This window comes from Diuraphis noxia, unplaced genomic scaffold (assembly GCF_037042655.1).
Source record: "Diuraphis noxia isolate RWA-SAM2 unplaced genomic scaffold, SU_Dnox_SAM2 contig0001, whole genome shotgun sequence".
Lineage (NCBI taxonomy): Eukaryota > Metazoa > Arthropoda > Insecta > Hemiptera > Aphididae > Diuraphis > Diuraphis noxia.
This window is the reverse complement of record NW_028301711.1, coordinates 50275012-50299077: the sequence shown is the minus strand read 5'-3', so window position 1 is coordinate 50299077 and position 24066 is coordinate 50275012. Positions and strand designations below refer to the sequence as shown.

The 24066-nt window shown below is 31.1% G+C and overlaps 1 protein-coding gene across 1 annotated transcript in view; it reads right to left on the bottom strand.

The window, feature by feature from the left end:
• LOC149060871 (dynein axonemal heavy chain 8-like) overlaps positions 1-23014 on the bottom strand; it is a 30192-nt gene extending 7178 nt beyond the window's left edge. Inside the window, exons 1-35 of the mRNA XM_089230763.1 lie at positions 22873-23014; positions 20964-21127; positions 17888-18064; positions 15538-16005; positions 12705-13056; positions 12494-12624; positions 12309-12425; positions 11969-12195; positions 11727-11895; positions 11285-11600; positions 11016-11172; positions 10772-10946; positions 10254-10370; positions 10005-10194; positions 9583-9914; positions 9330-9493; positions 8552-9247; positions 8151-8322; positions 7947-8092; positions 7421-7793; positions 7148-7353; positions 6862-7082; positions 6164-6449; positions 5963-6101; positions 5172-5576; positions 4850-5086; positions 4496-4747; positions 3486-3675; positions 3276-3421; positions 2886-3203; positions 2686-2808; positions 1347-2041; positions 1009-1254; positions 564-882; positions 44-270 (exon numbers count right to left, since the gene is read on the bottom strand). Of these exons, the coding sequence (XP_089086889.1) occupies positions 44-270; positions 564-882; positions 1009-1254; positions 1347-2041; positions 2686-2808; positions 2886-3203; positions 3276-3421; positions 3486-3675; positions 4496-4747; positions 4850-5086; positions 5172-5576; positions 5963-6101; positions 6164-6449; positions 6862-7082; positions 7148-7353; positions 7421-7793; positions 7947-8092; positions 8151-8322; positions 8552-9247; positions 9330-9493; positions 9583-9914; positions 10005-10194; positions 10254-10370; positions 10772-10946; positions 11016-11172; positions 11285-11600; positions 11727-11895; positions 11969-12195; positions 12309-12425; positions 12494-12624; positions 12705-13056; positions 15538-16005; positions 17888-18064; positions 20964-21127; positions 22873-23014 (8795 nt within the window). The remainder of the gene's footprint in view (positions 1-43; positions 271-563; positions 883-1008; positions 1255-1346; positions 2042-2685; positions 2809-2885; positions 3204-3275; positions 3422-3485; positions 3676-4495; positions 4748-4849; positions 5087-5171; positions 5577-5962; positions 6102-6163; positions 6450-6861; positions 7083-7147; positions 7354-7420; positions 7794-7946; positions 8093-8150; positions 8323-8551; positions 9248-9329; positions 9494-9582; positions 9915-10004; positions 10195-10253; positions 10371-10771; positions 10947-11015; positions 11173-11284; positions 11601-11726; positions 11896-11968; positions 12196-12308; positions 12426-12493; positions 12625-12704; positions 13057-15537; positions 16006-17887; positions 18065-20963; positions 21128-22872) is intronic.
• Positions 23015-24066: the final 1052 nt, after the last annotated feature.

The following is a 24066-nucleotide window of genomic DNA, read 5'->3' as shown; positions in this document are numbered from 1 at the left end:
TGCGTAGTATAAAAAACAATAGCTTTAACACATTAAAACGTACCGTTGAAAATAATTTATACAATCTTGTGCAACGCTTTCATGTATGACACCAAGTAATTGTATCAATGATACTTTTTCTTCTATTGTACCAACGACTGGAAAATTGTTTAGAAAATGATTAGATACTGCTAGTAGTGCATCTGCGGGCCACGCGGTATACCAATCGATAATGCTACCAGATATAATACCTGGAAACTTTAATGAACGCAAACGAAAACTCTCACCAATCTGTATAAAAAAAAAAAAAAAATTGTCAACAATTCAATAAATTTTTTTTTTCATTAGATAGTAAGAGAAGGTCACATTGATTCATTATAATTGTTTTTATGAATATTAATTAGAATAAAAATATATGTTCAAAATTAAAACATTGAAATAGATTTTTTTAAATAATTTAATATTGTAATGAACTGTATCGATCATGAGTTATATTAATTAGTTTTATATTTACAAACAGTAAAAATGAGTCAATGTAAAAGCACTCTTTTAAGATTATTTATTAGTTTATGTCATAAGCTTACCGGTGAAAAACATAAAACTAAATGTAAATTGTTCATAGCTTGCTTAATAAAAAATTGGTACAAGTTATCCATAGATGGATTGGCTTTGGGTGATTTTTTTTTAAACAATGGGGTTATGCTACTCAACATTTCATCAAGTTCATCTTTAGGGAATAAGTTAGCCACTTCTCCAGAACTCAATATATTGTTAATATATTCAAGAAAAGACTCTTCTTTAATGTCATTATCTGTGAACACGAATGTAGTTTTCATATCTTCAATTCCGGCGAATCTATAAAGTATTCTGATGTCGTCCAAGAAATTATTGACATTATACGATCTACAAAATTCAATATCAACAACCAATTTTATATATAAAATCCATTAAAATATTCAATGCTTATACTTATCTTAATAACTATCAAAAAAATAATTTAAATTATTATCAAAAGTGTTCAATTATTACTTTGTTAGAAAGATTGAATGTTGTTTGTATTTTGCAATGAACGACGCCAAAGTGGTAACCGATCTCCGGCCTGAACCTCCGACACCCACGAGTAGAGCATTTCCGCGAGGTATTCTCAGTATACGTGCTATAATAATCAAATGGACCATACAGTCTCTGAAAAAGACTAAATCCACAACAGAACCACGAGTCGCATCTTTCATCTGATCCAAAAACATCAGCATTCTATCTTTTAATACTTCAAAACTATAAAACGTGTAATAAAATTAAGATCGAAAAGTCAAAAAAACATTTTAATTCAAAATATGTATAAATTTATTCAAATATCATGTACGTACTCTTCGATGTTTTCGTAAATATTGGGGTCCTCGGGTTCAAAGTCATCGGGCTCGTCGCCGGTTGGATCAACCATATCGCGCATAAAGTCGACAAAAACGATCGATTTCATGTCAGTTGGCATAATTTTGTAATTTTCGTTGCCAAGGAACTCTTCAGCCGAGAACCGGACCGTCTCCAGGAACCAATCTTTGTCCTGAATACTGGTCAACTTGTCATAGATGACCCGCTGCAGCTCGTGGCACCACAGACGCAATAGCATTCGGACATCCGGACATTCGGCGGAGCACACCTGCAGCATGCCTTCCCAGATGCGGGACAGGTCGCGCAAGTTGAACACATAATGAAAGTTGGCTGGGGTGGGTAGCAGCTTTTGTTTAGTCTTTTGCCACACGATCCGTGTGAGCACTACCAAGCCGGGCAAGAACTGAACGACTTGGTCGTTGAACCGCTCCATACAGAAGTATCCGCATCCTAGTGCCCCGAATATCTTGTCCATGGACGTGTCCGACGGTAGCGTGCAGTTAAATATACAGAACTGCCGCTTAAGTCGGGGCGGGATATCATTTCGGCCACCTCCTGGATGGATCATGGCACCCAACATACTCACACCCACCACGTTGATATAGTCACCGGGCTTGGTCAGCGAATAGAACCCCTTATTCTCCAGTAGCTGGCGCGTGATTTCGTTCGTCACCTGACCAGGTCAAGTTATTAACAATTCAATATTTGTTTTGCGAATTTTTGTTCACCGTGATAAAAATATGTTAAGTTTTGAAAGAAACGATAAGAACTAACGCATAATGATAGATAAAGGTTAGAATGGTAGGTTAATCTATTTGTGAAGCGTTTATAATAGAGCTATACTAATTCAATGGTAGTGGAAACCTGAGCGAAGAGTAGTAATGGAAACGTAAAATGAACCTTTTGCAATGATGCAAAGGACTTAACAATGTAATTACAGAATCTATTAATTGAAATTGAAATTTTAGGCTGAGCCAAACAGTTTAACGCCATAACTCATAATATCAAATTGATTATAGTAATAGTTTACACAAAAATTGCTTGATTGGTAGTTTTTTGTTTTTTGAGGTTAAGATCGAATAAAGAAAGTTGTTAACTTTATTTTTATGTGAGGTAAGTACAAATTATGTCCTTTTTCGATGTAAATATAATTAATAAATGTCTTAAAGGTATTTATAGAAATATTTTAGAAAGATAATTGCCTAAACTTTTGTGAATCAAAGTTAAAAACAAAATGATGTATTATTTAGGTATTATTGTTATTTTTTTAATGTTATATAAGTCCCATATATGATTTTTTAATATTTTCATAATTACTTGATCTCCCCAGTCATTTATGATCGGCATGTTTATGTCATCAATAAATATTGTCATTTTTCGATTACCCGGAGGACCGTAAGTGGTACCAAATCTTTTCTCCATATATCCTTCAACTGTACTCTATTTTGAGGGGTATACGATAGTTTAATTTTTAATAATTAACAACTTCTGCCGTATAGAATGTACGTTTTTCTTACTTGAAACATGTTCGGGGTAGTAGCCGAGGAAAAATTGAGCATTTTGCTCGTTCTCACCTCGGGATCAAACTCTTGCATATAACTCTTAATCATTACCGTCTTGGCAGTACCTTGTTCACCGATTAACAGAACATTTTTCTCTTGATTGGCGATCAAAGTTATCAGAAACATGGTACGAACGTTGTCCAAATTCGGCACCAGTATATCACCGTAAACTGGTATGTAATCATTGGGATACGTATATGAATCTATCAATGTTTCCCAGTGTTTCCATTCACCATCTTCTGAAATGGTGTAGTCGTAAATCGATTCTCCTTTCTGCAGAAAACAGTATATTGATTAGTTTTATTCACAAACAACTAACAAAACAGTTTCTGCGAGTAAGTGTACTTTAAGTTTTGGTATTTCAACCTTCCCTGCCAGGTCGTGTAAAATGAATTCTTCCAGTAATCGTCTATTATCTGACTCTAACACAGCTGCGATACTCCACATGATCGCAAACGTATATAAACGTGACATTATTTTTATTGATATATCTATTAAAATGTATTATACAACAATTTTAATATTATACGTATTACTGTCTCTAGTGATATTCACTTGACTTTTCAGAGAACATGCTTAAGAGTCCGTCAAGTATATCACATGTTTGATGAATATAATGGGGTTCCGATAAAGGCATCTTGGGTGAAAGCTGAGATTGAAGCATTTTTAATAATTCATTGTAAGAATTATCAAATATTTCTTGAAAACAATTGGATACATTTGCAGATTTAGTTTTTCCCCATCCCTTAAATAGGAATGATTTATATATTATAATATAACGTATGTATCATATAATTGGTATTAACATTGTTCATAAAAAATATAATTCATTCACTAAGTTTTGTATAATTTATAACTTTGATTATGATGCGATAAACACATGTATTTGGTTCATACATGTATAAGTAAAAACAAACGCACATACATATTCTTAGATTTATACGCAGTGATAACAGTGATCAGTTATTTTAATTTCAGAAAGGAAAAATAGAGTAACCATGCATTCTCAAACTGCTTAAAAAAGTATTCTGCTTCAGATAAACAAAATTAAATAATACGTTTTTATTTAAAATTAAAAACTTAATGGTGGTTTCATTAACTTTTTAAAAAATTTTATGATATTTACTATACCTTTTAAAACATATCCTTTTATGATAAATTTATATTAAACGTATAGCCTGTTCAAAATGAGATGATGACTCGGCGGCGACCAATTTTGATCGCCGCCGGTCATATTTCACCCAAAAGCATCGATCACGTGACCGAAGCAACAGTGGGGATGTGTTAGCGCGATGTGTGGATGTGCGTGTGTGCGTCATGCATTTTAAATTATTTACACACATCGAAAGTCGATACTAGACTAATCAGAGCTCCCATCCGCGGCGGCGCGTCAAGCGCTACCACTGAACAAAAGCCACACCCATGCGCACAACTTGGCCGCCGAGTCATCATCTCATTTTGAACAGACCATAGAGTAATTATTGAGTTATTTGAGGTTATTATCATTTTATCATTTATGTCATTAGATTTAAAATATAAAAAGTAATAAAATATTATATATTTACTCCAAATATCACTCTCCATGATAACACGGTTGATGAGAAAAACGTCATTCCCATCCTAGAAATGGTAGCAGGAGAAGCATTGTCCACATTGTCTGGTTCAAAACAAAGTTTAGCGTTAGGGGCCATGACGATTCGATCGCCGTTTGCCAATGTAAGCGTTTTATTGTCATCTAAGACGGAGTTCAAATTCTCTATCCAAACAGCATCTACAGGACCATCCAATACTATCCAACAGTATTCGTCTGGACTCATCTGGGATTGAATTAATGTGCAAGTATGATAAATAATAGTACTGTAGTCACCAAGATAACCAGAGACTGATACAATTTATCAACTAGAAAAATGAAATCATACCTTTAACGTTCTTCTCCAGAGTGTAGAAAATATACCATCAGTCCAATCGTTCGTGGCTACGTCCAATCTTCCAAACATTTGAGGTGCTGTAATGGATTTGGGATTCATTCGATACTCAAAGTGCGCCAGTCCTGTGTTAGTTAGGGCAGATAAAAGACAGTGAATGGCAGTGGTCTTACCAGAACCGGTGGGTCCTAGTATCATCAGCCCGTGACGTACCAAAGATGTTTCGTATACCTTAAAAACAATATATTTATTAGCCTTCTATACAGTAAATCATAACAATAATAATATATAATAGGCTATTTGGTACGAATAGTACTTGAATAATTTTCAAATTCCAAGACGGATCGTTGACCAACTGCTTCTCTTTACATGAGTTCAGTATGGCTAACTGTAATTCTTTATATGTAGACGAAGTTGATTTCATGCCAACAAACAGATCTTCGATCAGAGATAAAAAAATAGTTTCATCCTGATCTACCAATTTTGAAACGTTCATTCCCTTCAATACTCTCATGAGTATGGTTTCTTCAGGTTCACTTGAGTTGCTTCTCCTTTGAGTGCCGAGAGTACGCAAAACTGCCAATATATTACGCAGACCAAAATCGTAGTGTACCTGTTTACTCAACTGTTCTTCGCATAGCTGATATAATATGAAAAATTTTTTTGATAGGGGTTGGTTGTTTTTAAAACCACAAGCTGCTAATTTCACGCGTATTATTATCTAAAAATAAACATGCAACATCTCGTCATTAAAGTCTCGTTGTACATATATATTTTTACTTTAGTTAATCAACTCAGGGTTGGGATTGCCTTTTATTTTGGTAATTAATACTCGGCAGTTAGTTTGTAGGATTGCAGTTAATTTTTTAACTATAACGTATTTGTCATATTATTTAAAATTAACTAATCTATACAGATTAATCTTTTTGTTTAATAATCTGATAATTGTATTCTATATAATAACGTGTAAACGTAATGTTAAATGTTTACTCAAATGTCTCTATGAGTTATTCATAGTTATACATTTTTAAATTTCAAGTTATTTACTTAATAATAATTAACAATAATATGAAGGAATCAAATCAATTTAGTTGATAAATAAATTACCAATCGGTCAGGGACCATCATGGCTACACTACGGAAAAGAACTTTTAAGTTTTCTGGTAATTCTTGGCGTCCAGCATATCCAGGATTCATGGTCAGGAATATGGCAAATTCTTGGTTCATGGGAACTGTTTCTCCATCGCTAGAGGATGAAAAAAACGATTGAAAGTTGTAAAAACCAAAATTACGCTAGTCAACGAATACCTAAAAATAAATGTTTCATTGTTTTTTTTGCGGGCCGAAAACACGACGTATACTTGCTGAGCGGCCACAGAAAGTACGGGAAGTTCGATTCGATTGAACTCATCAAAGCAACCCCATGTACCTGAGTGCACCAACCCTTTGAAAATTCGACCAAGTCCCCGGAAATCCATTTGATCCGAACAATTGAAAACAACTACGTATTTCCCGAGTGATTTTCCCATGTCTTTCGTCGTCTCCGTTTTCCCTGTTCCCGCTGGTCCTGCCGGTGCACCACCCATATTCATTCCTGTGCATTTACGCCGTGTTTAGATATTAGATTAAAAGTGTATTTATTAGTTATTCGGTTAAGTAAGTTTCATTTAATGTGTTTGGGTGGTGATGGAAAACAAAGATAGTCCTATAACAAATGATTTTTTTTTATAATTCAATTATATTATATCTAGAAATTAGTACGTTAAATATTTGCAGAAAATGTAAAATATCTAATGTTATTCCTTTACTAATTATAATAAATAAACAATTCGACTTTGTTAAAAGTTGGAGTTGCGTGAATATTTTCGTTTTCTTGTGGTTTTTTGTTAGTTTTTCTCGATTGATAAGCACTAGGAATTTTTTGTTTGTACACCCCAAGTAACAACTACATATATGTATAATAATAGATTCGTATACCCCCTCTTAATTTTTTTTGGATCTCTTACCAACTGCTTGGGCTAAGGTAATGAAACAGCGATCTGTAAGTGGTGTTATCACGAGTCTATCTGAACAGCCCAGGAACTCATTTTGGTACACAAACAACACGTCGGTTATTTGAACTTCACATCTGTCTAATTCTTCTTTGTAATAAAATCGCTCTTGTTTTAACCATTCAAAATCAAGTGGGTTCGTAATCTTCATGTGATATAATGATTCAAAAATGTCCCTGAAACATTTAATATTTTTATTTCTGACACTGTGAATAGTAATCTCCATGTATATTTTTGAAACCTCTGGTGGACGTGTATCGTTATCAAAGTCTCGTAGTTCAATCTTTCGTTTTTGGTCAGATTTTTAGTAGTGGCATCAATAAGTATATTAAGGAGCTTGATAAATTCTTGATTAGTGTCTTTCATAATCCTTTTCATGGTTATAGAGTTTCTAAGAGCATATTCTGTACGAAATGTCCACAGAAGTTGTATGCCAACTAGACCCATCTGTTTTAGAACAATGTAATAAATATATTTGAAGTCTAAATCTAACGCATTAAAATAATGTTCGCACTTGAGCAGGAAATTTTTCGACCATCGTTATAATCGAAAATGTAATGTCTGTCATAATGTAATTGTACACGTTCGCTATTATTTGATTCACGGAAGATTTCGATTCATTAAGCAAAACGTTTAACCAATTTTCGACTCTTCCATTGCATTTCACGGGATGTTCTAATGCAATTTTTTCACCTTCTCTAGATACGATTTCTTTCACTGTATCATAATCAGTCTCAGAGTATATTAGCTTTGCAGTATTATCAAAAAGACTCAGCAAATGGGGTTGGATGTTATGTGAGTTCGAAGCTTGACCCAGAATCTCCAAAAGCACTGGGTCCGAGATAAAGTAAAATCTCGGAAAGACGTTTCGTTTTTGGTCCAGGTACCTAAGTGATTAATCATTATTATAGGAATGCATATAATAAGCACTCGTGTCAAATAGCTTAGCTATGCAATAATTTAAAAATTTCTATGACATAATATAGACGTTTTATAAATAATAAAATAAGTATAAATTTGATTGTAATAGATCGTAATACCCCGCTAATGATTTTTGGCACAAATTTAACTGTTCAAGCATATACGGCAGTAAGATTTCCATCGACCCATCTCCTGTGCATATTTCAATAGCGTTCTCGATAAATCGTGCTTTGTTCATTATAGTTATCCACAATTTATCTATAGCCTAAATGTAAGCCATGTAAATATATACCAATGATATAAGTACAGATAAAATAATTTACAGTGAAACGTTTTGTTTCTTGTGGTAGCTGCTTAGATATGTCACCACCCATAAAAACGGCTTCTAAATAAATCCAAAGATATTGTACGAGCATCCAATTTTCTAACACTTGACTGGTCACGGCGAATTTTTTTACCCAATCCATTATTTCTGACTTGAACGCGATATTATATCTATAAACATTTTATAATTATAAGAGTAATTTTTGTTTATCGATAGTTATATTTCATTATTTATCTATCTAGATAAACTATTTTTTAACTCATTTATTGTTTTTCAACAAATAACCATTTTTATTAAAACAATAATAATATTATGAATTAAAAAAAAACAACAACATTGATTTGCATTCAAAATTTAACAAAAGAAATTTCATTAATGTATACGTAGTACACGTCTTACCTATTGGATGCTAATGAGCTCATAATCATTTGTGAGTCTTCCAGTGTGGCTACGACTTCTGCTAATTCTTGTCCTTTTACAAGTAAAAATCCTCGGTTTTTAAATTGAGCTAATTCTATTTTTGTATTCGACCATTCGAATATTATCTGTCTCAATTTGGCTTCGATGTCGATCTCTTTGATAGCTGTCTGGCATATGTCTTCCAGCTCGTCTTTATATTTCAATAATGGAGCAGACATAATATCTTTGAGTGCGAAATCGTGGTCGTTTATGGGGAATAGTGTACCAGTCAACTTTTCTATCATATTCCAATGCCTTGGTTTTAACGAATTCTTAAACATCATTTCTACTAAAATCATTTTATTGGACCATTCGTCAATGTTATTTTTTAATTCTTCATATGTTGCCCATTCCTTTAGACCTTTGGGAAGTTTGCGACATTTTTGGGTGTACTCTGCTAAAGTATCAATAATATCATCTATTTTTAGACGATTCCACAATGTACTCGACCAGGTTTGAATGGAATGATTAACTGAACCGTATAGATCATAAAGTCTTTTTAGTAAGTTGAAAACTCGTCTAGTTTCATTCAATGTAGGATATAAAGTAACCGGAGTTTTGAATAAACGCTCGCCATCCTGATAACGTTCCATTAATGAGACCAATTCATCGAAACGATCTTGAAATAGTAAAACTCTAATCATAAATTAAACGTGAGTAATTTTTAAATCCTTAAAACGTCAACACTATATTATAATTATGTTTATTTTTGTTTTACCTTTCAGCGGCTTCAGAAGGCATTATACCATCGACCATAGGTCCTCTCTCAATAAACTGTTTGTCAAAAATCAATATATCCGATTTAAGATTCATAATACCTTCTTGCAATTCCGTTCTCAATGGGATGTATATGTCCAACAGTCTTTGTGGAACGTTGCACATCTATTAAATAATGACAATATTTTAATATTATTAGTTTTAATGATAATTGTGTTGTCTATATTCAAAGATATATCATTATGAAAGATCACCTCCAATTTAAGTTTTTTATAAGTTTCGGTGAGTATATTCAATTGTCTCTCATCATCAGGCTTAATTGGGACTTTGTATTCACTTAACAAATCGTATACGTCAACGGTTATTTCTATGTCATTGTCTAAATCTGTCAAATTGTTTTCCATTTCTTCCATATATAATATTACTTTTCTAGCATCGACCAAATCGTTAATTGGCGACGAAATCACACTGTATTTTTCTGCTATGTATTTACACAAATATTTCAGTTTGGACGATTCTAAAACACCATTGGCAAATAATATTTGCCATGTTTTGATTTCATTGTGTAGAGACTCTTTGAATTCATCTAACAGTGCAAATAGTTTTGGTGAACAATGATTAGATAATACAATATATAATAATGCAAACGGGAATAAGTGCCAATTTCAATAATTACCTAGTTGTATTTCCAAAGGTCCAATCTCTATACTCCGAGGTTCTTCATATATCATATTAATTTTAAATTTCATATTGTCAAATACATATCGAATCGAGTCTAACTCCGTCTGTTTTTCTAGCAACCCACTTATTAGTTCTATTTTTCGATGATTTTTTACCCAAATTTCTTGAAATTTATCAGTATATAGCTGAAAAAGAGATCACTTTTAAACAAATGTATTTTTATAATAAGGGGACATATTGTTACGGATACGATGTTTTCTATTTCCATTTTTAATGGTCTTGTAGCATTTTCTGCTTCCTTGGAAGCTGCAAGAACATCCTTATTCTTAGATATAGTATTCTTGTAGCAATAATCATTGTTCTGCGTATCATGAATCAATACTTTAATTTACAATTAAATCATATTAATAAAGGAATTAAGAAGAGGAATTTGTCTGATTATATGGTCTCAACGACTGAAAACTAATGGGTAAAGACAAAGAGAAAGAGAGAGAAAGAAAAACAGAAAGTTATTAGCTAGATAGATTTGATACAGATATAAATAAGTGGGCGTATACATAATGTTTGAAATACTGAACATCATGTTACCCTAATTATTTAGTGAAATTTGACCTTAAATAATATTTTGAAAATAAACGCCGTATATATGGAATCTTTATTTTTTTTTAAAACGGCGAACTTAAAAAAAATGTGCCATTGAATAAATAATTCCATATCAATAATTATTAATAGTACAGTAATTTATGATATAATTAGGTTTACATTTAAGTGATGAAAACCCAAACGTGTTAATGTCGTTGTTGCATTCATTGCGTTTGAATACACCTGTTTCAATGCCGATTTAATTATTCTCCATGATGGTTCAATTTCAATGTTAGAATTAACTAAAGTTAATTTAATTTTCAACATCGGTGACCGATCTGAGTTTAATATGCGCCTGTGTTTATAAAATATAGTTAATGTTATTGTTGATTGATTCCCTGGTGAAAATCAATATGATACTAACTGGTAACAAGACAACCCGTCTACCATATGATCGAAAGTACAGCGCATCGCGTTTATCAATGACTTAGTGTAAAAAAAGTTATAGAACCTAAAAACACTCATACACCAATCATCTACTTGTCTACTTGTAGGGTGGGCGGCAGCAGGAAATTTTTCGTCTGTACATAAAAATATTTTTCTCTACGTATAATGTGAGTACAAAAATTCGATTACAAGCAAAAGTATCATGAGTTGCGTTATTTTATATGCTGATGTCGCAAAAACCCCTACCGTTGCGTTTAGCTTCTCCATCGGTGTCTTTGATAACCTCCAACGCTTTATTCACGTTGAAAAAATCATACATCGTATCTTCGTTTTTGAAGTGATATTTATCGTTCACTCTGAAAATAATCAACTTAATCACATAATTAAACACTTCTTCTATAAAAATCGTTTTATCTGAAATGATTTTCGTAGTATTCTCCAAATGGATTCTGTTCAGTTCCTTAAATTCCTGGGGCCATACTGGCTGTTCTGGCAACTTTATCAATAGATACTGAGCTACATTTTCAATTTCATTTCTTAAAATATAATTGAAGTCAGCAAGCTAAAGCAACAGTTATATATTTATTTTATATTTGCACGTATATAAAATAAATTTGTGTACATTTAATCTATGATTTTATCATAAAACAAACATGTATATATTATAATATGACAAGTCTACACATACCGTTTTTATAAACGCCTCGCTATAATTGAAATTTTTCATCACGTCGTGCATTATATTTGTGGCCCCGGTTGAAGACCATTTTATCGTATTAAGTAATGGTATCAGAAGCTTATCTACTTTCATCAGTTCGAAATTGATTAAGCTATAGAACACGTCTGGAACCATATGTCTGTAGATATGAACAGCTTAAATTACCTAAATTCATTATTCTTATAATATTGATTTATAAGTTTATATTATACCTTAATTGGTTGTATCGTTTTACGATATCTTCAGCGTATAAATATCTCTGGTACATCATATCTTTGCGCTGTACCTTCAACTGTAACCTTCGAGGTATGGGAAGTCGTTGGTACATCATGAGTTGAGCAATGTCAACTTTTTCAGTGATGAACTTTGAAAAATTGACGCTATACTTCCTAGATGTCTGATCCCTGATCAATAACGGACCAGTCCTCGAGATATTATCCTTTTCAAAAATCAAAAAAAGGATAAATTATTATATATTTTTGTATTTTTAAAATATTTCATACGTTGTTTATTACGTAAAACATGCAGAACTACGATTGGGACGGTACTTACTTTTTCGGAAATCTGCTCGCACCAATTTGAGTGCAGAGTTAGTTCGTGGTTTCTAAGCGCGGTACACAATGCATTGTATGTATTCACATTTCCTCCCCACAAGTTTGGACTCTTACTCTATAAAACGACCAACTGTAAATGTATAAATACACGCCATAGTAATTTTAGAATATAATAAGTGCTACCAAAAAGAATTTCATCGGAGTTTCTATTTTGTCGTTTATCATCTTTAACCATATAATTTGACTAGAAATTACAGGCAAGTGATATGTAAATGGCACGTTGTCTCTGCATGTTGAGTACAAATTTCTGTAGTCTAAAATAAACATTTTTAGATTATCAGTATATGTCGACAAACCCCTTGAAGCAATAATTTTATCATGTTGCGTTATTTACAAATGTTTATATTTTTTAATGTACTAATGTACACTGTTTCGAGATCCAAGTTGTCCATTTTCAAAGTTTCACACTTCTTCAACAGTTCAACTTTGTTTACAAAGTCTGGTGTTTCTTCAATAACGGTTTTCAGATGTTTTTTCAGCCGAGAATTGAACTCAATGACATCCGAATCAAATTGTTCACTATCTTCTTTAAACTTTCGATCTTCGATTAATTTTAATAGGTCTTCTCTTTTTTTCGTAAAGGTTTTGAATTTTTCTTTTAGCTCGGCATAAAATTTACGAACCATTGGGATCGATGATTTTTTCAAACCTTTATACGATTGATATATTTCTATCATATTTTTCATCTGCAAAATGAATTTAGATACAATAATGTAGGTGTTCAATCCAAAATTCAATTAAAGGCTACTAAAAAAAAATCGGGTAATTGGATGTCGTTCTGCTGTACAGCAGTTTACAAGCAGTGCTGAGCAATATCTAGATAAAACTACAACATCTTTATCTCATCTAGATAAATAAAATATTAGGTATCTGATTTCATCTAGGATAAACTGTATAGCTATCTAGATAAATAAATAATTTTTAGTTTTTACTGCTTTGTTGGTAGTTTGGTACTTTAATTTTAATTTTATCTTATCATTGATCAAACAAAATATTATTACACTAAACCCGAAGACGTGAACATAGGTACCTATTAATTTTTTTTATTGCAGTAATTGTATTGATATAGTCATATAGGTATAGACGTATAGTATGACATTATCGCTGACACAGGGGTGTCTATTCTTTGTTATTTATTATTACGTTTCTCGTGTAATTTTGTTTACTAGAAATGTTTTCGGTGAAATAATATAATTTTTGTCCTTTTTATATAAATCTAAGTTATATATTTATTACGTAAAAGTGTAAAACCTCGTCCAGCGACGCACATTATTTCATAAACTCGTATTTAGGGAAATATTCTATTATGAGACATGACTGCAAATCTATAGGTACTCTATATAGTATATTTATATTATATTATAGGTAGTATAACTATTATTAATTATAGTATAGACAGTATTAGATCGTATAGTTTTCGGAACTCGGCAGTTGTCACGTCCTGCAAGACGTTCACAACTTCACGTTATAATAATAATAATATTATCTTGATTTTTGGATGATGATACTTGTATGCAATTATTATATATTAAATTAGAATAATAATTTTAGGTACAGAGTTTAGAGTTCAGAATTCTTAAAAAATATAATAAAAGTTATCAATTAGTGATGATTGAAAAACATTAATGAGACTTACAGTATATCTTCATGATCTGTGAGAGTTGAAGTAATAGTAGGTATAAGTAGGTATACAGAAATAAATCATTGTTTAACAATTAAAATAAGAAATTGCATAGAAAAATTATTTATTAAAATGAATGGTCATACAATAGTAAAATACTAAAAGAATTTATCTAAAATAATTAAGAAATATATTAGTTTTTTACGCATTTTAAACGAAAAATAAAAATATCTATCATAATATCTAGATAATTTTTTACAAAATCATCTTTATCTTATCAAGATATTATTTTTGTTATCTGAGCTCAACACTGTTTACAAGTGGATTACTGTTGTAATGAATTATATTAAATTTGAATTCAATGATATAATATATAATATTATTGTCTATTTGTCTACGAAAAATGATTCTGAGCCGAGACGGTTTGTCAGTCTAGGATATTTTATAGTTTTATACTATATTAATTATATTGCTTTTATTAAAAAAAAGATTAGGAACCAATAAAATAAATTCCAAATTATCAAATCAGATTCATTATGTAGCCGATTCACTCAGCCATTAATACTTAATAGTAGGTATGTACAATTAATTATAAAGTATTATTATTATACATCATTAACGATATTAACTCTCAATGCTCATTAAATAAAATTGTGTCTATGTATTTTTGATAATTTTGATTTTTCAAGTGACAATATATTAGGAGCCTTGTATTAAATTTTGAAGCTTTTTACCCAATGAATAAAATTGTATTGTCATGTATAAAAAAAAAAAAAAAACTAAAAGTTTGAAAATTCAAAATATCTATAAGTAACTTAAAAAGATATGAAGTATTTTGAAAATTTTACAAAGTATAGAAAATGCCAGTATAAACATTCAGTGATAATTTTATTTGTCTACCGTAAATTTTTATATAGTTACCTTAATACCTAAAATCGATTATCTCAAAAATTGATTTTGAGTAAAAATTCTCATTTTTCTTGGTGCTTTTGAAAACTAATAGAAATTTTAAATTTTGACTCCTAACCTCCAATGCACAAACTAAAATCACTTTCCAACCGGAATAGCTACTTAAGTTGAAAATCGAGCATTATTCGACAACTTATTATGTAGTTAACATAGACACAAAAAAATTAACAAATCATTGTAAAATAAATAGGTATACCTTCTAAAATAAAACTAGGTTTTAGGTAGTTTTAGAAATAGTTTAATAATAATTGAATATTTAAAAACTGAAATATTTTCTATGTTTCTCAACAAATTATACATTTTTTTGACAATTAATTTATAGAAAAAAAAAAAAAATCTATAAATAAAAAAATAAGAACTTAGTGAGTAATAAATAATAAACTAGGTAACTCTTGTAGTTCAAAAAAAAAAAACAATAGTTCTTGTTTTTAAATTAAAAGCCTGAAATATTAATTAGAAAATATCATCGAATTTGGATAGTTACAAACAAAATATATGTCTTGTATTAAAAATGCTTATATAATATACTATGGCTTTTGTTAATGTGTATTGGTTATTACTTTATTAGTGTGCTTACTTTTTCGAGTCGGTTGATGAACTCGACGAAATTCCCGAACGACGTGATGAATAATACCCTAAACGGCTCCCGGTCTTCAATGTTTATTTTGTTAACCGATTTGTTATGACAGCTGAACACGTGTTCCTTGAGTTCTATGCACCGTTTGAGTTTCTCGAGCAATAAGACTTTGGGTTGGCTCCAAAAAACCACGGTCAAATCGTCGGTCAGATAGTTAACACTACTTATCACCGTCTGGTTCAAACATGTCAACAGCAACTTGGTAGTGAACCGTTTGTCAAACGCATCCATAGAAAATGACTGTGCATTCGGCATAATATCAAAAACGTTTTCAACTGCCAATCTCAGACGATTAATATCAGTCTGATACAGATCCTCGAACACCTTCTCGAATGAGTTCAAATACTTCACTGATTCCTTAATTTTTCTGTAGAAATGCATCGTTCTCTGTTTCACAGTAATCCACGGCTACATCATAGGTATATGGTCAAGCGTGATAATAAGATGATATTTCGTTATAGTAAATATAAAATGTAATATTATGTGATGTAACTCGGAGTAAATTTTTAAGTGAGCAATATTATAGTAAATACATTTTAACCTATTTCACTTGACAATATTTTAAAAGTTACTACCCTTCGTCCCTGAAACCAGAGTATGTATATATGATTCAGTTATGTTGTCTATTAACCATAATAAAGGCATAACATTATTTTTAGATGCTCCTGGGGGCACGGATAAAACTTTTTTGATCAATTTATTACAAAAGTAAGATATGCTTGCAAAATTTCTGTTGCGGTGGCATAATCTGGAATTGCAGCTACGCTATTAGTAGGGTGCCGAACAGTTCATTCTACATTTAAACTTCCTTTACAATATGATAGTGACGATTCTACGAATGTTTGTAACGTTTCAAAGCAAAGTTATACTGGTAAATTGATGAAGGACTGTAGTATAATTATTCGGGACGAAGCTTCAATGTCCCAAAAATTTTCATTTGAAGCTTTAGATGGAACGATGTGACACTTGCGTGTAAAATAGTCCTATGTGTGGCTATATTATGTTAAGGCATATTTGAAAAGATCCTACTTATGGCTGTATATAAAAATATTAGGACTAATACGAGAGTGTCATGTACCAGTCAAGATAATATACATTTTGCCAAATATTTATTTTTAATAAGCAATTGCGAATTTCAAGCAACGAATGACAAAATAAATATTAAGTTTCTGTAATTCAGTACCCACTATAACAAAGTTATTTCAAAATTTGAACCAGGACATTCAAAATATATTTTCTAAATTACTGCTATGGTTTCAAGAAAGGACTATTTTGTCAACAAAAATTGAGCAAGTCGATAAATTAAATAAATTGATTCTATCTGGGTTTGACGCATAATCACAAATATACTATTCAGTTAATACAGTTTTAGAACATGAAGATGCAGTCAATTTCCCTACTATTTCTTAACACCTTCAGGAATTCCATCCCATAAACTGAATTAAAAAATAGCCCCTATCATTTTATTGAGGAATTTGAGCCCACCCGCACTTTGCAGCGATATAAAATTAAAAATCAAAAAATTGAGAAGTTTATTGCTTGAGTGCTTAATCTTAACAAGCTGTGGTACTGGAAATCCCGTTTTAATACCAAGACTACCAATTATACCCTCAAATTTACCTTTTCAGTTTAAACGTATTCAATTTCCCATTAAATTAGCATTTGCAGTAACTATTAATAAAGTACAGGGACTAAAAATTAACATCACTGTATTAATATAAATATATACAATAAAATAAATCTTGCAATAGCGAAGCATTTCCGGGTGAGCTAGTTTATATAGAGTTCTCTCACTCTCTCTATATATATTTACATACAGGGCTTAACAGAAATACCTATAACATGATATAACTTTTCTTTAATATTTTTTATGAAAATTTATAGTCACACGCACTAAAATTTTAATATAGAAAAAATATTTTTGTTTTTTATACTGAAATAAAAAAAAATGTAATTTAATTATATTTTTGAAAAAAATTTAAAATATCCAATTTGTTAATCTTGTTATCAGAAGAATGTTAAGTAAAAATATTTATTAAAGAAATGTAGGTATCTTATTTTATAGATTTTTTGAAGTAAAATATATTATTTTTTTAGTAAGTTAATTTAAAACGAAATAATTTTTTTCAAAATCTTATATACGGGAATTTTCTAACATGAGTAATTTCTTAAATTATTTATCAACCATATGATATTCACGATTTTTGTCATACGCTTAAGTAGCATCTTTTTTATTTTCAGGTTTTTTATTATAATATATTATACCTAATGTTAAGATAAGTATATTTACTTGTAGCAAACTAGAATTAGTTCGTTCCATGGCTGTTTCAGCGAATATCACGAAATTGCTTTTGAATAAGAAACACACCCGATTAAACTTAACATACATTTTTCTCCAAAACTCAATTTCTTTTTGAGGCCCGAACCACGCTGGCTGTTTTTTTTCTAGCTTATACTGCTGAAGCATCTGTACATAATGAAATGCATGATATGTTTATTATTATACTTATTAGAGTTCATGTTTTACGATGTTGGTATAATAATGATATATTATGTGTTACGCATTTTATAATAACTATTGTACCTACCAAATCTGATAGTCAACGTCGAATTTAACGGAGAAAATATTAACATTTGCGGACCGGGTCCTAGCCCTAGGACTAGCTCCTCACAATATTTTTTTTTAATCGTATCAAAAGAAAAACGAAAAATAATTCAAACTGATAATTCCAAAAATGTTGTGTCACGTGAATTCACACAATATTGACTGTGATAATAATAATAATAAAAATAATAAATAAAAATCTATAATGCTCGCTAAAATAAGTCTCACTAAAACTCGAGTACGGCTGGACCGATTTAGCTCATTTTGGTTTTAAATTATTTGTGGAAGTCCAGAGAAGGTTTAAAAGGTGAGTGAGTATGAAAATGTTCGGAATCAATTTTTTATTATTAAATTTAAATTTACATGCTTATTTACTTTATTTCTGAAACTACTCAACACACTGGGATGTGCGAGATACGGGTGCTATGACGATACACGATTATGACCCATTATGTTTATCTGTTATGAATATTATCTAAATCTATACCTATATATTGTTATATATCCGATATAATAACCGATATCACACTAAGCACACGCTTACTTAGTACGGCACTCTCCACGTTCGTGTTTTGTTCTCTCCGTGTACGTGCGCATGAACTTATCACACTTTCATTAATTACAATTTACGATGCCGAGAAGAAGACGACTCAGGTCGTCGCAGTCAATCAAATGTGCGAAGAGCTACTCACGTGCTAACCGCACTGATGACCAGACAGATCAAAAAAATAGTCATATTGCTTTAGTCAGTGTCAATGAAATAGATAGGCTTAGAATAGAATTCATGCACAACAACTGCAAGCACGAAATAATGAAATTGAGCGATTCCAGAGAAATAGGAAAAACGTTCTTAATTTCATTGCTTTTGGCGAGGATCAGATCGCAAAGTAATGTAGCTTTAGCGTTGGTTTCATCTGGAATAGCTGTGACTCTACTAGAAGGCGGGCGAACTGCACATTCTGCCTTGAAATTACCATTAAACATGCAAATCAACGAAACACCAATTTGCAACATATCCAAAAATAGCGCAATGGCCAAGATCCTACAGATATACAAATTGATTATTTGGAATGAATGCACAATGGCCCATAAGAGGTCACTGGAGGCCCTGGACAGAACGTTGAAAGATCTTCGTGACTTTTGATCGTGATCGTGAATATTTTTGATGGGGGCCATGATTCTGTTATCAGGTGATATGTGATATTCATCAGACTCTTCCAGTCATTCCTCGATCAACTGTTGCTGATGAACTAAACGCATGCCTGAAATTATCGAATTTGTGGCTGTACGTTAAGACACTCCAATTAACAACTAACATGCGAGTATTTTTGCAACAAGATGAAACTGCAAATGTGTTTTCAATACAGTTGTTAGACATTGGAAATAATAAAGTCGCAGTGGACACCTCGGCCAGATTAATCACATAACCCACAGATTTCTGTCACATCACAGACTTCAAAGAAGAGCTTATTCAGCATGTTTTCCCAGATATAGCGCAACAGTTCAATAACCATAATTGGCTGGGTGAACGAGCAATATTGGCGGCAAAAAAATAAAAAAGTCGATGCTCTCAATGCAACCATTTAGAATTTTTTTACCGGGACAGTTGGTTTCCTACAAATCAGTCGATACCATTATGAACCAGGATGACGTAGTCAATTATCCCACGGAGTTTTTAAATTCGCTGGAATTGCCTGGATTACTACCACACAATTTGCAGTTAAAAGTAGGATCAGTTGTCATCATGCTGCGTAACATTAATCAACCTCGACTGTACAATAGAACAAGACTGGCTGTGAAAAAGCTAATGAATAACGTCATTGAGCAACAAACATAAAGGGACAATACAAAGGAGAAGATGTCTTGACCCCGCGTATACCGATGACTCCAACAGATTTACCATTCGATTTTAAACGTCTACAATTTCCCGTACGTCTGGCATTTGCGATGACCATAAATAAATCGCAAGGCCAGTCGTTGGATGTTTGCGGAATCAACTTAGAGTTTCCCTGTTTCACGCATGAACAATTATACGTCACTTGTTCGCGCGTCGGAAAATCGTCATCTTTGTTTATTTACGCACCACAAAACAAAACAAAAAATATAATTTATCAGAAAGCTTTAAATTAATTAACAGACTGTATCATAACTGTTTGTGCCTAATAATATCAATTGAAACCTTATAAGTAGCCACTATTTCAGACTCTGTTATGTAAGTATCTCATTGTTTTGACGTGACAATTTTTAAGCAAAATCATGTGTAATAAATAAAATCTCATTCATACCGAGCATTTTTTTTTTTAAATTACAGATTCCTTTTGTTTGTTTTAAGTTTTTTTATATAAAAGTTTAGCTTTTTTATTCATCGAATGAGGCAATACGAAGTCGAAAAAATCCAGGTTTTCACCTTAGGTGACTTTTGCCCGGGCAAGTTGGGCGGGACAGCAGAATCTAGTAATTAATAATTATATCTCGTATCTAATACGCGTATACAAATTACAATCTACACGCATAAATTTATTTTTAATTATGTTGTCTAGCTATGATTGTAAAATCGTAAATACTACTAAATAATGAGTAGGTGCCTGATAACAGATAATAATTAACAACAAGAACAGGTTACTGCAAACTTTCGAAAACTTTTATTCGCCAATTTCTAATTATTAATAATGCAGTGATAATGTGTGTGCTATTATTACCTATATAAAATATGATCATTTTATTATTATAACATCTTTCATGAAAAATATATTCGGCTCACCTTCCGGAAACTAAACATCCAGCTTCGGATCATATCTTCGGATTTCAAAACCAAATCTTTTGTTTTTGTCAATACATTATAATCGTTGGAATCAATTATCACATCATCGTAAAAATTCAGTGGTGATTCGAATTCGATATCCTTGAAAATATTCTCAGTCGTTTCTGTACGTTAGAAAAATAGAATAATATTATAGGTACAAATTAATTTAAAAGTTTTATGTACAATAGTGAACGAGTTTAATTCACGCGGTGGACTCAAATAATAAAGTTATTAGTTTTTCGATACCATTGACAGTTAAAATTATTACAACGAAATAGTTAATGCATGGATTTATAATAATATTACTATTATGCGGCTAGTAATATAATATTTTTAACCGACCATCCTGATTGCACTACTAATAACAGATTTGTTTGGCGGATATTAATTATCATAGGCGTGCGCAGACTTTGTTTGCAGAGTATGCGGCTGATAAAATATGCCCCTCTCCCATATGTATAAATGACTCTACAATTAATGTGCTTGACATTTCATCTTAAACTTCTGGTTACTAATTTTTATTAGAATAAAAATAAGTTTTTCATATTTTTTTGAATAAAAGCATTTTTTTTAATTTAATGAGACGCATTATTTTACAAACATGGTTATTGAAATAAAAATTTACATTATACATAATTGTTATACAAGCCTTCTCTTTCCTGGTATAAGGACTTTAAATTGTTCAGTCACATCCTCTATGTCAATTTCAATAGAAATTTATTATTCTATGTATATCAACATTAATGGATCCAAGGGCTTTAGGGATATCACTGAAACTTGATCACAAACGCTCGGTAAAGATATTTTTATCAGTGTACACTGGTCAGTCATGCTGGGGATTATATTAGTACAGAATAAATTAAATATTCGATAAATTAACTATTCGACTATTATAATAAACATAAGACTTTTCAGTATTTACTATTTAGACATGTTAAGTTAAAAATGTAACCATCGTCATTTGTAGGAAAATATAAATAGTAAATACCTACTCTAAAAATTAAACCCATATTTCCTTATTAAGTGTTGAGAACCGTTCACAATGAATTTAAAAACAAGTCCATAATCTATATCGATATCGCATTACCATTTTATAACCACTATAACTAACCAGTCGAAATTATGAACTGATGCATTGTTCATGTGTCCCAAAACGTTTGCCCGCAGGTTATGCAAATGCATATACCCTCCATACCCTGAGCGCACGCCGCACACCTATGTTAATTATGATTTATATGTCCTATAATATATTCTTCTTTATTTTTTCTATAATAAATAATAATGTGTATCTGACAAGGTCATCTGTCTTAATGATAACTTCAACATTTAACATTTAACTTTAACTGTTATACAGTTGATAATGTATAAATAATATATTCATAATAACCATATATATATAGGTATTAGTATATTAAGACGGCTGAGAAGTTTTTGATCGGGAAAAGTTCGTGTAAATAAGCCATATAAAAAAATACCACAATACCATGACTTTCATAATGCTGTAAAATTTAAAACAGTAAAAAAACCGACTAATATATTTTGCTAAGCAATTATTCCATTGATAATATTGATGGGTATATTAAAAACATAATATTAGGTATGTCTTAAATTTAGAAAACGAATCAACGTACTCCCGTATTCACTAGTCTAATATGACTTCGTAATCTACAAAATACTTATTATAATCGAATTTACTATAGATAGGGGTAAATAATTTATTTTTTACTGGTTTAAATAATGATGCATTTTCAAAAGAGCAAGAGCCACAAATCTTATCTTAAGGAGCCGCAGGTTCCCGACCCCTGATAAATTATAATATAATTTATTGGTCGTAAATTACGACTCGTAACAGTACTATTTGACTTACCATCCATGAATGTTGCGATGTCTTGAACTTGCTTAGTACAATTCCGACGTTCCGTGTTTGGTAGTTGTATCATAGTGGTCGATGCTTTTATCGCAAACGTGTATACGCCAAGTATTTTACTAAGTTTTACGAAGTCCGACATGATGGTGATCGATAAAGGTCTTGCGTACACCTTATAATAAACAATAATATTATAGCAACGGCGGTGTATGAAAATAATAATGATAGTAATTACGCAGCTCAACTGAACGTGTTTTGTGCACTGATATATTGATATTCTCAAATCAAAATAATAATCGGCATAAGTGGTGTACCTTGATTATTATTTAGAGGGGCTGAAATCCCAGCTTATTATAGCTTATATCACAGTTTGATTACCACACAGACTTATGAAGATCAGATCCTGTAGTATATTTATGTGATTGCGATTGTGTAGGTTAATTTATACAACAGCCATAACTAACTATAATGACGTATTAAACATTTATCTTTATATGCGATATTATATTAATGTCGATATATTCATACATTAAAATAAACCATACTCACAATATACACTGATTTTAAAATGTAAATATCAACCTTTTTGAGTATACAGTTTTTGGTCTCTAGGCAATAACATATTTTAAATATAGTTTGTTTTTAATTTTTTGCTATAATACTAATATTTTATCCTTTTACAGACTTTTTATAATAGATATTCTCAATGTCCGCACTTATCAATATTTGTAGATATACATTAGCAGCTTTAAATTTATTGAGGAATTTAACAACTACCTACCTACTGTCAGTAAATAATCCGTAATACTAATTACTGTACTTACTTCCTGACCCGTGATATTTTATTAAGAATAAAACAAATAACAATACCGGGTTTAGGTTTTTAAAGAATTTATAATCTTAATTATAATGTATGTAGGTACACAGCATACGGATTACGGGTATTTATAATATTTTAGTTAATAATGTTTATTATTTTTTATGAAAATACAATATGGATTAAATTTATAAATTTTAATAAAATAAAAAGAACTTATACCGTATATTAATATATAGAACATTTTTATAATTATCTGGACACTTAATTTTATTGTTTAATGAATTAATGACACAATTTATTGTTATGAAAACTTAATAATCAATGCTGACACTAAAATATAATAAAAATGGTTAGGTTGATATTCTGGTTTTGAA